This window comes from Phyllostomus hastatus, unplaced genomic scaffold, assembly GCF_019186645.2.
Source record: "Phyllostomus hastatus isolate PE091 unplaced genomic scaffold, TTU_PhHast_1.1 phas_scaffold_387, whole genome shotgun sequence".
Classification (NCBI taxonomy): Eukaryota; Metazoa; Chordata; class Mammalia; order Chiroptera; family Phyllostomidae; genus Phyllostomus; species Phyllostomus hastatus.
The window spans coordinates 1327242-1341811 of NW_025334027.1; the positions used below are offsets into that span (position 1 = coordinate 1327242).

Sequence of the window (14570 nt, forward strand, 5' to 3'; positions counted from 1 at the left end):
AACACCTTTTCTATGTGCATAGTTCAATGAATCTTGGCAAATGTATATACTTGTATAACTGCTACCACAATGAAGATTCAGAATATTACATAATGCCAGAAAGTTCTCTTGTGTCCCTTTGCCTTCAGTCTTCACCTGAGGTAACCATGGATCAGCTGTCACTGTTGATCAGCTTCAACTTCTCTAGAATTTTATATAAATGGAATTAAAAAGTCTGTACTCTTTTTGTGTCTGGCTTCTTTCACTTACCATGGCAGTTTTTCGGAATCATCCTTGTTGTTACATATATCATTTGTTGTTTTCCTTTTTGTTGCTAAGTACTCTTCCATTGTACTGATGGCACAAAGTTTGTTTACCCTTCCCTTGTGGGTAGATACTTGGGTTGTTCCAAGTTTGTGGCTATTATAAATAAAGCTTCTACAAACATTTGTATGCAAGTCTCTGTGGATAATGTATTTTCATTTCTTGAGTAGATACTTAGGAGTGGAATTGCCAGGTTATGTAGTGAGTTTATGTATACCTTTTCAGGCACTGCCAGACTTTTCCATAGCAGTTCTGCCTTTTTGCAGTTCCCACTGTGAAGTGTGTGAGTTCAAGCTTTTCTACATCCTCAGCAGTAAGTACGGTAGCTCTTTTTTATTTTAACTGTTCTCTAATGGGTATGTGGTTTCAATTAGCATTTCCCTTATGACTTACCAGTCCTCTTTTCATGTGTTCATTATCTCACAGAAGTGTCTGTAATCTTTGGCTTATTTTAAATATTATGTTGTCTTATTTTGAAGGTTGTAAGGGTTCTTTATATACTCTAAATATGAGTCCTACATATTGCAGTTTTTTCCTTCAATCTTCACAGCTCATTTTCAGCCTTGATGGCATTATCTGGCCCGTTCATCTGTCTCATTCACAAGATCCCACTCAGCACCTTTCATTTTCAGTCTTGCTAATTTCTCTGTCACTCTTGTATACTCCAGGGGCTTTACTACTCACCTCAAAGGTGTGTTTGCTTTTATTTCTTCAATTATTTTACTGAGAGTGCTGGTTCATAGTGCCCTTTGGCATGGGATGTTAAAAGTCCTGCAGTGGGCAGCATGGTTTCACGCAGTAAACTGACCTGCTTGAACTGTCTGTTATGTGCTTGTTGCTTAGTCTAAGCCACTGCCATCTCTCACTGTTGCAATGCTTCAAATGGTTTCCTTTTTTTACTTTTTCCTTTTTATAATTCATTCTTCATATCACAGCTGGGGAGATTATTTAAAAATACAAATTAGGCACTTCTATTGTCCAGCTTAAAGTGGAAGTGCACTTAAGAGAAATTTTAAATTCTTAGTACAACTGCCAGGTTACTGCCTATTTCTTCAGCCTCATCCTGAGCCGTTCTCCCTCTGCTTGGTACACTTCAGCCATAAGGGCCTTCTTTTGAGTCCACAAAGACTCAGGCCTAACCCCTCCCTGCTCGATAGAGTACTTACCTTCTCTGCCATCCCTCGACCTGACTAATAATTCCTGCCCATCCTTCAGGTCTCTGTTTTAAATGACATTTCCTTAGAGAGGAAAAGCCTTCCCTAAGTCCCTAATTAAAACAAGTTCTCTAGTTATCCATGATGACATTAATTACATAATTTGCATTGTTTCTTAGCATCCACTATAAAATATATATTTCTAAAGAAACATTTCTTTATATTTTTCTCGTTATATAAAGTTTATGAAAGCAGTAAGCTTTCTATTTTTATACTGTTATATTTATAGCACTTAATACAATGTAGATGATTAATAAATACTTGATAAATAAAATTGATTTTAACATTGAAATGTTTTTAAAGTCATTCAGTATGCCTCCTTAAAGATCCCAAACTGACATTTCTTTCTCCTGAGTACAAATTCTGTACTAGTTCTCTGTCTGCCATTTCCACTGAATCTGTAAACTAATAACAAAAGTTTTATTTTTAATTGATTATGCTATTACAGTTGTCCTGATTTTTCCTCCTTAGCCCCTTTCCACCCAGCATCCCCCCACTCCCTCAAACAATCCCCCCACCACTGTTCATGTGTATGGGTCATGCATATAAGTCTTTGGTGATTCCATTTCCTATACTGATGTTGGAAGCATGAGGCCTTCATTTCTTCCATCTGAATCATCCACAAGCATCCTTAGATCACTAAATTGGGAAGTTCAAGACTGTCCTTGTCCCCAGCTCCCCATCTTCATTTGTACCTCCCAAACCCAGGCTTGCCCCTAATGTTTGCAAGGCCTGGATCAAGACTACAGTGGAGCTCCACAAATCAAACTAAGAAACATTAAATACATATATTCTCCCTTCCTACTGTGACCAGTAAACCTTAAAGACCAAGAAAGTCAGGTTCAAACAAATTTTTGAAGAAAATTTTTGGCCTATTTAGTTTGTTGCCAGCAGTTGAAGAAGAGTAAGCCTCTAGCATAGCCCTCTTTTCTTCCCAGCCCCAGTGATCCCTATCATGAGCTTGAACTCGTGTACATACACCCAGCCGGATATTGTAGGTGCAATACACACCCCGCAAATGCTGCCCCTTCTGCACACATTGGAGGAACATTCTGCTCTCAGCAGAGCCACTGTGCAGGACACACAGTGTTGGAAGCAGACTCAGAAGATGGAAATTCTGGAGCTCCTGGTTGTCATCTTCCCTGGACCCCATAAACCTTAGGAGGAGGAGCATGGCTGGATGAGGGCCAATTGTTCCCATAACATTCTGCTCATTTTCTTTCTTTCCTTTTTTTTCTAATCCTCGCTTGAGAATATATTAACTGATTTTTAGAGAGAGGGGAAGGAAGGGCACAGAGGGAAAAACATCAGTCAGTTGCACAGCTCCCATATGCATGCACCATGACCAAGGGATTTAACCCACAACCTTTTGGTGTGTGGGATGTTAGTCCAGCCAACTGAGCCACCTGGCTAGGGCTGTTCTGCTCATTTTCCTCTCCACGTGTTAGCTCTTGCCTTTCTTGGTAGCCTTGCTCCTCTTTTGAAAGGCTGCTCATCCTTCAGGATGTAGTTTCTATAGGCCTCATCTTTTAATCCTATCCTTAAAACCCTTATTTGGACTTAATCTCCCCAGCTTCTCCTTGTGTTTCAGATGTGTTTTACTATGATAAAGGCAGTTTCTGAAGAGTGGGATCATTATTTGTTTTTGCCACCAGTCCTAACATGAAGTCTCACAAATGGGAAGTGCTTGAAAAGTGAGGTCTGAGTTCACCACAACTCTGGCATCACTCTCATACTGTTGTGGTAACCCTATCAAAACAGGAAATGAAGTTAATTTAGCATGACTTGTTCATAATTGACTCATTCTGGTTCCTCTTTCTTCATAAATGATCACAAAACATCTGTTAAATAATCTACTCCAGAATTTTGTGGGCTTCTAAGAACTTCCACATTTACTGGTCAAATACATATCTGGAATTAGTCTGTTCCCAACCACCCAGGCCCAGGAATAAACCACTCATCGAAGGAACCTTGGTTCCTTTTTTTAACTGCTCTCTGAAAAAGTAATTGAAATACTTTAAATACATGCAGTCTCTTCTATACATACACTATTTAGTATGTTTGACATACATTCCCATCAAACTATTGACACAGTCAAGATAATGAACATACTTATCACCTCTGAAAGTTACCTAGTTTCCATTTATGTAGTCCCTCCCTTCCACCAGCCCTAGGCATCCCTACTGATCTGCTTTCTGTCCCCATAGATTAGTTTGCATTTTATATGAATGGAAGTACTTTGCTTTTGGTCTGGCTTCATTCAGTATAATTATTTTAGGGTTCATCTGTGTTGGTTTATATTAATAGTTCATTCTGTTTTGTTGACAAATAGTAAGAATCTGTTTGAAAATTGAGTATACTCTCCTTGACCCCTTCCCATTCCCCTCAACTTATTAGTCTCAGTATAGAACTCACCTGGGGCTTGAGGCTGTGTATATGTAAGGTGACTGGGTGATCTCAATAGCTTAAGCTCATCAAAGGGCAGAGTATTGTTTATAACCTTTCTATCGTGTCAGAATAGTCCTCAGTACATAGAAGATACTAACCCAAATCTGGGTAAAAGCTTCCCCCTTTGTTCATGATGTGTATGTGTTTGTTTTAAATAATATACCCAGTTCCACTTTGAAAGATTATTCTCTCAGTTAGGAATGAGATTAAGATCTTTTGTACCTTTACCCAATAAATCTTTATTTTTCTAATATTTTTGCATTGGTCAGGAACTCTAAAATAATTGTTTTTGGGTGTTTTTTTTTTTCCTTTAAAGGGTATCCCAGTAGTCCACTAGTATTTATTTTCCAGTGTTTCTTTATCTAATTAAAAAAATTTCAATATGTCTTAAACACATTCACATGGCTCCTTAATCCAAAACAATGTAGCCCTAACTGGTGTGGCTCACTGGGTTGGACATTGTCCCACAATCCAAAAAGTTGCTGGTTCAATTCCAGGTCCCCAGTTGAGAGGCGTGCAAACAGCAACTGATCAATGTTTCTCTCCCTCTCTTTCTCCCTCCCTTCTCCTCTCTCCAAAAAGAAATAAATAAGATCTTTTTTTTTTTTTTTTAAGCAATGTAAAGAGGAATACAATGAAATGTTTTCTTCCCCTATTTGTCTCACTCCAGTCTGGTATTCTGTCCCTCCTTCCACCACCACTCATATTACTTCCTTTTGTAACTTTCTAGACTTCCTTTACACGAACACAAGCAAATGTTAATATATATTTTATTTTCATTCTTTATTAGAAAAAAGATAGAATAGTATCTACTGCTAAACCTTGCTTTTTTTTCCCATTGAATAGATCTTGAAGGGCTTTTCATGGCATGCCTTTTTCGGCTGCATAGTACTCCACTGTATGGACACCCACTTTTGATAGATCTCTTTCTAAATTAAATGTTTTATTTTGAGATAATTATAGAGTCACATGCAGTTGTGAGAAATAATACAGAGATACCTCAGTTTCCCCCATTGGTAACATCTTGCATAATTATAGTATTAACGCCATAGCTGGGAGATTGACACTGATAAATTTTACAGAGCTCATTCATGTGTCACTAGTCTCATAAACACTCATTTGATGTGTGTTTAGTTGTGTGCAGTTTTATCACATATGTAAGTTCATGAAACCACTGCCATTCTTTTTTGACCTCTATTGAAATGTTTAGTTTCTCCCTTTTTAAAACTTTTAAAATTTTTGGTGTAAAAAAAAAAAAGCTGTAATGTGAAGTTTACCATTTTAACCATTTAAGAGTATACAGTTGAGTAGTTCTTAGTATACTCACATTATTGTGCAACAGATTTGTAGAACTTTTCCATCTTGAGAGACTAAAACTGTACCCTTGAACACTATCTCCTCATTTTCCCATCCCCTCAGTCCTTGGTAATTACCATTCTACTTTCTGATTCTATGAGTTTGACAGCTTCAGATGCCACATATGAGTGGGCTCATACAATATTTTCTTTTTGAGACTGGTTTATTTCACTTAGCATGTCCTCAGATTCATCCATGATGTAGCATGTGATAGAATTTCTTTCTTCTTTAGGGCTGAATAATATTCCTGTGTGTATTTGTACCACATTTTCTTTCTTTATCCATCCATCAATGGGCATTTGACTTGCTTCACTTCTTGGTTTTTGTGAATAATGTTGTAGAGAACATTAGTGCACTAATGTCCTTCAAAATCCTATTTTGAATTCTTTTGGGTATATACCCGTAAGTTGGGTTGCTGGATTGTATAATAATTTTATGTTTAATTTTTTGAGGAACTTCCATACTGTTTTTCATAGTGGCTGGGCCATTTTATATTACAACAGTGCACAAGGATTCCAGCTTCCTCCACATTCTACCACTTTTTTTTTAAGTGGCAGTCCTTATGGTTGTACAGTGATTGCTTGTTGTGCTTCTAGTTTGCATTTCTCTAATTAATGATGTTAAGCAACTTTTTATATGCTTGCTGGGCATTTGTGTGTCGTCTTTGGAGGAATATCTATTTGACATATCTTATTTTTAATGTTTCTTTTTAATCAAACCATTCTTGAGTTCCTAAGATTAACTGTTACTTAGACTTAATTATTTTAATATGTTATCAAATTATATTTACTTATTTAATTTTTGTGCTTGTAAATGAGATTGTTCTTTAGTTTTGATTTTTGTTCTTTGTCATCAATTATTCTTTATTTTTTAAATTTTTTTATTATAATTGACATACAGAATTATATTAGTTTGAGGTGTACGGTATATTGATTCAACACTTATATACCTTACAAAGTGGTTACCATAATAAATTTAGTAACCATTTAGTTCACCACCATACATAGTTATTACAGTATTATTGACTCTGTGACCTATGCTGTACATTACATTTCTTGACTTATTTTATAAGTTTATTCTCTGTATCTGTGAATTTGTTTCTGATTCATCTTGTTCATTTGTTTGTTTTGTTGTTGTTTCCATAGATAAAGTGAAATCATACAGTATTTGTCCTTCTCTGTTCAGCTTATTTCACTTAACACAATTCTCTCTACGACTACTCATGTTGTTGCCAATGGCAAGATTTCACTCTTTTTTATGGCTGAGTAAATTCCACTTATATATACGTATCACAACTTCATCCATCTGTTGATGGACACCTAGGTTGCTTCTATATCTTGTCTATTGTAAACAGTGCTGTGCTGCAGTGAACATGGGGTATATAGTCTGTTCAAAATATTGTTTTCATTATTTTTGGATAAATCCCCAGATGTGTATGGTAGTTGTATTTTTTAATATAATTTTTTAAAAGATTTTATTTATTTATTTTTAGAGAGGGGAGGGAGAGAGAGAGAGAGAGAGAGAGAGAGAGAGAGACATCGACATCAATGTGCGGTTGCTGGGGGCTGTGGCCTGCAACCCAGGCATGTGCCCTGACTGGGAATCAAATTTTCGATGCTTTGGTTCGCAGCCCACACTCAATCTACTGAGCTACGCCAGCCAGGGCAGTAGTTGTATTTTTAATTTTTTTTTTAATTTATTTTTGGAGAGAGGGAAAGGGAGGGAGAAAAACATCAGTTGGTTGCCTCTTGTACACACCCTGACTGGAGATCAAATCTGCAGCCCAGGCATGTGCCCTGCCCATAATCAAACCAGCAGCCTTTTGCTTTGCGGTCAGGGCATATTTTTAACTTTTTGAAAAATCTCCATACTGTTCTTTAGAGTGGCTGCATTTAATTTACTGTCTCACCAACATTGCATGAGGTTTCCCTTTGTTTCCACACCCCTGCCAATACTTATTTGTTATCTTTTGGATAATACCCATTCTGACAGGTATGAGGTGATATCTCATTGTGGTTTTGATTTGTATTACTCTAATGATTATTGATATTGAACATCCTTTCATGCATCTGTTGGCCAATCTCTATTTAGGTCCTTCACCTATTTTTTTAATAGGATCTGTGTTTATTTGATGTTGAGTTGTATCAGTTCTTTATGTTTTGGAGTATTAACCCTAATCATATATATCATTTGCAAATATCATATCCCATTCAATAAGTTGCTGTTTCATATTTTGGGTGGTTTTCTTTTGCTATGCAGAAACTTTGCAGTTTGATGCAGTTTCATGAGTTTTTTGTTGCTTTTGTTGCCTTTGCCCAAGGAGATATATCTAAAAAAAAAGTATTGTTAAGATCAGTGTCAAAGAGCTTATTGCCTTTTTTCTCCTAGCAGTTTTATGGTTTCAGGCCTTATATGTAAGTCTTTAAACACATTTTGAGTTTATTTTTGTATGTATGTGGTGTAAGAAAGTGGTCCAGCAGTTCCCCTCCCATTTGGCAGGTACTATAGGGTTAGGAACTGGATGTCCTTCTGGTATAGTCTAAGTGCCCTTTAAACCACCATTTATTCATTGTACCTCAGGGCAGGCAAGTCTGTGCATAGGTCCTTTAGTGATTCCTCCATATTGCAGGTCATTGCTTTGGGGATGTGGTTCCCATGGTACTGTGTCTCCATCTCTCCTGCCTGTTTCTGTATGGTCTCTCTCTCTGGTCCATTGTACAGAAGCTGTTCATTCTGCCCTCATTTCTTCTTCAGGGCTCATTGATCTATCTGTAAGTGTAAATTTGATGTGTGTGTGGGAAGAGGTGAGTTCATGGTCTTCCTATGCTGCCATTTTGGACTGGAAGTCTTTCTTTATTTACAATGATTATTCACATTACAGGGATGAGTTAGGAAACTCCTCATTCTCCTAACCTTGAATAGTTTATTTAACCTTGAATTTTTATTTTTGAAAAGAGCAAGTCCATCAGCTAAAAGAAAAATACAATTATCTAAAATTAATCCACCCAAAGTATAGTCGCAGATTGGATTAAGATCCCAAACTGCAACCATAGGTTGTTTACAGGACTCAAATTTAAAGCAAAAGCTGTGGCATGGCAATAGTTGGGAGATGGGAGATCAGCAGATTAAGTTCTCAGAGAAAAAAAAAAAGAAGAAGAAAGTAGGGTTGGTAACACCAGAGAGATTTTAAAACAAACACTGCATTGTCCTGACCAGTGTGGCTCAGTCAGTTGGGCATTATCCCACAAAGTGAAAGGTTACTGGTTTGATTCCTGGTCAGGGCACATGCCTGGGTTGCAGTTCTGTCTCCTGTTTGGGGCATGAAGAAAGGCAACAGATTGATGTTTCTCTCTCACTTCCATGTTTCTCTCTCACTTCCATGTTTCTCTCCCTCTCTTTTTCCCTCTTTAAAACAGTATTAAGAGATGCCAAATACTCTGTTGTAAAAGATATACCCAATAAAATACATTTGCCAGGTATCAGAACAGTAAAAATATAAAACAAAACTGAGAAACTCAAGGAGAAATGAGCAAATACAGAGTTGTTGGGGAAGAGTATAAACTCTTTGTGATCAGTTCTGCAGCAGATAGTGTGAACCAAAAACTCAGCAGAATGGAGTAGAAGAACAGACAAAAACAGACACAGCTCCATAGATAGTAGGGTCACACCTTCTTTTCAAGTGGGAACCAATGAGAGTAATCTTACGCCTTCTCTCTTAAAACAGGTTTTTTATCACTGAGTGTTGATACAATTGAAGGGGCACTCTGACCATAAACCCTCCCCTCAGCAGTCTTTTAAGACTGCCTCCCTCCCTCCCTCCCTCTCTCTCTCTCTGTCTGTCTCTTTCTTTTTCCTTCCTTCCTTCCTTCCTTCCTTCCTTTTTCTTTCTTTCATAGAGAGAGGGGAAGAGAGGGAGAGAAACATCCATGTGAGAGAGAAACATCATTCAGATGTTGCACACCCTCAAACAGGGACCTGGTCCACAGCCCAGGCTTGTGCCCTGACCAGAACCGAACTGGCGACCTTTCGGTTTCCAGGGCAATACCCAACCCACTGAGTCACACCAGTCAAGGCCACCTGAACAGTCTTGTTCTTAAAAGCAAATTTATGGTCATGTCTGTGTCTGACTACCATGTCTCAGTAAAACCAGAATTTCATAGTGTTGAGTTTAAACCAATCTTTTACAACTATATTAACCAATGTTCCCTTTTGTTGAACTCATGCTCTATGATTTGAATTACCCAAAGAGAGTTTTAATTTCTAAAATTACTTATTCCCAATATTGAATAAGCTTGTTCAACGTGTCCTTTTGCCTGCCTACCTGCAAATCAGTGGTTTGGGTGTTTATTCAGCAAATCAAGGCAAAATAAGATTCGAGTAGTGATTCTTGTATTTAAGGAAATACATTTCATTTTAAAGTATTGGGGTTATCTATGTGCACTATATTAATGGTATTGTGGGAGAATTGAAGCTGAGTAAGATGAGGTCCCTGCTATAGCATAGTTTGCAATGGTCAAATCAAATAATTTTCAGAATAATTAGACTGATAAATATCATTCAAGAAGCACAAACAGGAAGTAAACTTATTTTTTACTGTTTTATACTTATAGCGCTTACCCTGAGGAAACAAGAAGTAATGTCTTGATTGCCTGTCAGTGTTATTTCATTGCTTTCATTAATGGACCTGATGTTGATATTAATACAAAAAGTCTCCAATAGAATACTGATCATAAAGATAGAAGTAATGTTCAAGATTCAAATTTATCATGAAATTAAAAATATAATTATTGTTACTGCTTGGATTTCTATTATATCAGACCTTAATGACAACTTGGAAAGAATTGGGCCTTTGTTGGGGCTGTGAAAGTATTTTTTGAAGAGTACATTATAGGTTTTGTTATAAGACTACCCAGACATCTTGCTTAAATTTCTTCAGGGAGTTTGGGAGGAGAGAAAGAGTGATGTCATTTTGCAAGTAAGACAAACAGTTGATATAAGCATTCAAGGCGTGTCCTCTTGGGTCCACTTTTGCTAGGGATGAAGATATGATTGATGGTCATTTAAATGTTTCTCCTGAGTCAGGGGAATCTAATACAACGGTAGAAAGTTGTTTTGGAGGCAGAAGTGATTACTCTCACCAGAATGCTGCTGTTGTTTTAAAAAAAAAAAAAAAACAGTAGAAAAACATTTTTGTGTGTGTGTGGCATAAATCCATGTTGCTTGGTTTATTAAAATGGGCACTCACAGTTACCAGGACCAGGCCCTCTGCTACATTGTTCAGCTGCATCTTCCCTAGTGTGAGGCCTTTTTGTGGATAATATACATGCTGCCTTCACAAGTATTTAACCAGAGTGCTAAACACTTAATACTTTACCAGTTTGTATTCTTTCTACCAAGATAATTCTGAGGACTGTTTTTAATGCAATCTCTTCCTTCCTCCTTTTCCTTTTTTTAGCTCTGCTTATGACAATGTCAACAAAGTTCGAGTAGCTATCAAGAAAATCAGTCCTTTTGAGCACCAGACCTACTGCCAGAGAACCCTGAGGGAGATAAAAATCTTACTGCGCTTCAGACACGAGAACATCATTGGTATCAATGATATCATTCGAGCGCCAACCATTGAGCAAATGAAAGATGTGTATCCTTTGCAAACAGCAGACTCCACTGCTTGGTTACCTTGTTGACGAAATGTAATTTGAAATGTTAAGGATTTACCAGAGTAAAGGAGAAGTATATAAAGCACATTTAAGGGGACATTGTAATATGTTTGCCATTTATTGTCATACTCACATTATGTAAAATTTTCTCTGATTCATTTTATCAGTTCTATTTTTAGTGTCTTTTAACAAATCCAGTGTTCTATCCTGTCAGTTTCAGTAAAGATTTCCTTTAAATGTGGTAATGCATTTTCCAGTCATGCTTTCTCCAGATACAGACAGCTTCAAGATATGGTTTGTTTTTATGGTGAAAAGGAAAAGAAAGAACCACAGACTAAGAGGGACAGGGTATAAGAAAGAGAGAGTACCCTGGATATCACCTGATCAAATCCAGGCTGTTCTAATCTTAGACAAAGTCATTTTACGTTTAGGTCTCAGCTTTCTCATCTTTAAAATTAAGGTACTAGCCCTCATGATCTTTAAGGTAACTCACCTCTAAATTGTGTTACTATGACCACAATGTTTAGAAATCTGGACTAAGCAGGTCCAGAGGATGCTCCCTGAATAAAGACTACATTTGAAAGATAAAGATACTAAATAATACTGAAGAGGATCTGCCAGAAAAAAACTTACAGTTTTGGTTAGTGTAGCCAATCCTACCAGTTCACTTAATTTGCATTCTGCCTCTCCAGGGAGAGGTAGTTCGCTATCTCTAGGTAGCCCTTTCAATTTTTAAATATATGTTACTAAGTTGTAGTGATATTTTAAGTGAAATGCCGTCTGTCCCTGCTCCTACCACCTGTTGTCCTGCTTTACCTTTTAAAAATCAAATCTTGATTTCAGATGACAAGGTTTCAGGTCAGTTTCAATTAAATCCCATACTGTGTCTCATCTACCATAAATATAAAGGAGACATAGATAATAACACAAATGAATAAAAGAAATCAAAAAGCATTGCTAATGAAATAATATTATGGTGATGTTAAAAGCTAAAGGCTTTTATAATTCAATATCTGTAAGAAAGAAGTTAGCCATAGCTAAAATTCTAGATGCTTAGATAACATAGCAAGAAGAGCAAAACTAGCATAAGATCCTTCTTGGTATGACTTCCTCATAGTTATTTAAGATCTTAACATTAATTGAAGAGTCAAGTAGATAGACTGAGGGTTGAATTTAATAGCAGTGTGCTTTAGGCCTATATTTCCAAAACTTTTATGGTTGATTTTTTAAAAGACAGTAACAAGAAGGGAGGAGGAGGTAAAAGAATAGTAACATTACAAGTTGTTGGTGGGCCAAAGAAAGGAGGGAGTATGTGATGTTTGTTGGTACCACCCTCACCCAGCTCTTCCCAGCAGCCCCTTGGAGGGGCTTTTTGATGGTGGACAACTTGGAAAACAAAAAGGTTAGTGTTTTAAGATTGGCCAGTGTTTTCATAACAGCCTGTTTCAGATCTCAGTCTAGGCCAGTAATGGGTCATATCAAGCAGGTATAATGCCTGCTTGTCTCATAGGACCTAATAAGGAGTTAACTACTTCAGATTCCTTCCATAAAGAAATACCAAGTTTTCATCAGTTTCTCATTTCCCTCGTGGTCCTCATGATGTAATAATGAACCATTTGGAGAGAGGGTTCATTTGTTTTCAGTGCTTTACTAAGTGTGAACAGCTATTTGGTGTGCTTCCTTAACCTGTCCAAACAGATATATAGTACAGGACCTCATGGAAACAGATCTCTACAAGCTCTTGAAGACACAACACCTCAGCAACGACCATATCTGCTATTTTCTTTACCAGATCCTCAGAGGGTTGAAATATATCCATTCAGCAAATGTACTGCACCGTGACCTCAAACCTTCCAACCTGCTGCTCAACACCACCTGCGATCTCAAGGTCAGCCAGGTTATTTACTTTTAGGGTGATATGTATTGAAAAATCTTTTACTGGGACATATTTATATTTACTGTTACTTGTATTAAAATTATACCAGAAACACATGAAAACATTTTTATGGCAAAAAAAAAATTGTAAGTAAAGAGTACTAGTTCTCCTCTTTTCCATCCTATTGCTTCCTCCTCTTCAGAGGTAACCACTATAACAAATTTGTGTATTTTCTTCCAAAGTTTTTTCTATGCTATTACACAATGTATACTTATATATAAAAATAGAATCATGCACATTACATGTAAGTTAAAACAATCATCTGTCTCATTGGTGACCTTTTTCTTCAATACGTTTTAGAAAAAGAACACTTAGAAAACCTCAGTGATTTTAATACCCAAATAAGGCATTCCCAGTAAACAGGGAGAACTACCAAGTCTTCAATAAGATGAAAGGATATGCATGTGAGTTCAAAAAGACCTAGCTATACTCACCAGCCCCCTGGGCTCCTTGCTCGAGGCAGTGGGAGTGGTCTTGAACCTTTTCCCCAGGCAGCTGGTGTCAGACCTGAGTCCTGGTCGTATGCTTCAGGACCAGCAGCTGTGTGGCAGGCGCAGTGTCAGGCATGACAACACATGAGAGCTGTCAGCACAGCTGCTATTCAGCCCTGTGGAGTTAGGTGGGCCATGGGCCCTTCTTCCCATGACCTGCTGGTGGCCCACCAGGTGGCGCTGCTGCACCTGAGCCAAAGTGAGCTCTTTGTGCTGAAATTGTCCTAGGCTGCGCTGCACCTGCACGCAGCACAGCTGCTGGCTATTACTGGTCTGCATGCTGTGCCCATGGCTGCTCTGGTCTTCATGGACTGGACATGCACCTTCCAGGAGCACAAGCTGGGGCCCCTGCAGGTAGACCCAACCAAGTACTCTTGCCTCAAGGCCATCAGACTGTTCATACTCGATGCCTGTGGCCTCTCTGGATCCAGTGCATGTGAAGAGCCTGCCGGAGAAGGTGCAGGTGGCCCTCACCCAATACATGTGGGCCTAGGAGCTGTCCCACAAGAGTGTTTCCAGCACCTGTTTCTGTGGCTTCTCACCCTGCACATTGTCCTAGTTTCTCTCATCTCCCCCTGTTCTTCATGTGCCTGGTGGGCAAGACACCCATCACATCACTGATCCAAAACATGCTGCTTTTTGGAAGAAAGAACTTCAACTGGCCCTACAGCTTGGGCCAGTGGCTGGATAGGACACCCGGAGCACTGCAGCTTGGTCTGCAGAACTCAGCGGGCATGGCTGCTTGGGCCTCAAGGGGGATTCCCAGGATGAAGAACCACAGCCTCTCTCCTCAGACTCCTGGTTTTGTTTTGTTTTGTTTTGGTTTTGGTTTTTTGTGTGTGTGTGTGTGTGTTTTTAGTAGAATGCTTGTCTTTTCTGGTTTTTAAGTGATCATAAAACCAAAAAGTAACTGATCATCCAGGTTCCCTGCCTTGTTCTCCCCAGAAACACTGGCCAAAATGGTAGAGACTGAGGTTCTAACCATGGGACAGTCTTGACCCGTAGTGCCCCAGGAACTCCTGGGAAGGTAGGGTTGGCTTCCTTGATGTGATGGACAGAGGCCTGGTGTCTGGATTGCAGGGGCAGCCACAGCTGGGAAAGAGTTGAGTGTGCCAGATGGCTCCTCTGGACATGCGATTCACATTGGACACTACATGATGAATAA

The 14570-nt window shown here is 38.4% G+C and overlaps 1 protein-coding gene across 1 annotated transcript in view; it reads left to right on the forward strand.

The window, feature by feature from the left end:
- Nucleotides 1-14570, forward strand: part of MAPK1 (mitogen-activated protein kinase 1) — an 80926-nt gene that overhangs the window by 27377 nt on the left and 38979 nt on the right. The window contains exons 2-3 of the mRNA XM_045819773.1: nucleotides 10777-10959; nucleotides 12677-12866. Of these exons, the coding sequence (XP_045675729.1) occupies nucleotides 10777-10959; nucleotides 12677-12866 (373 nt within the window). The remainder of the gene's footprint in view (nucleotides 1-10776; nucleotides 10960-12676; nucleotides 12867-14570) is intronic.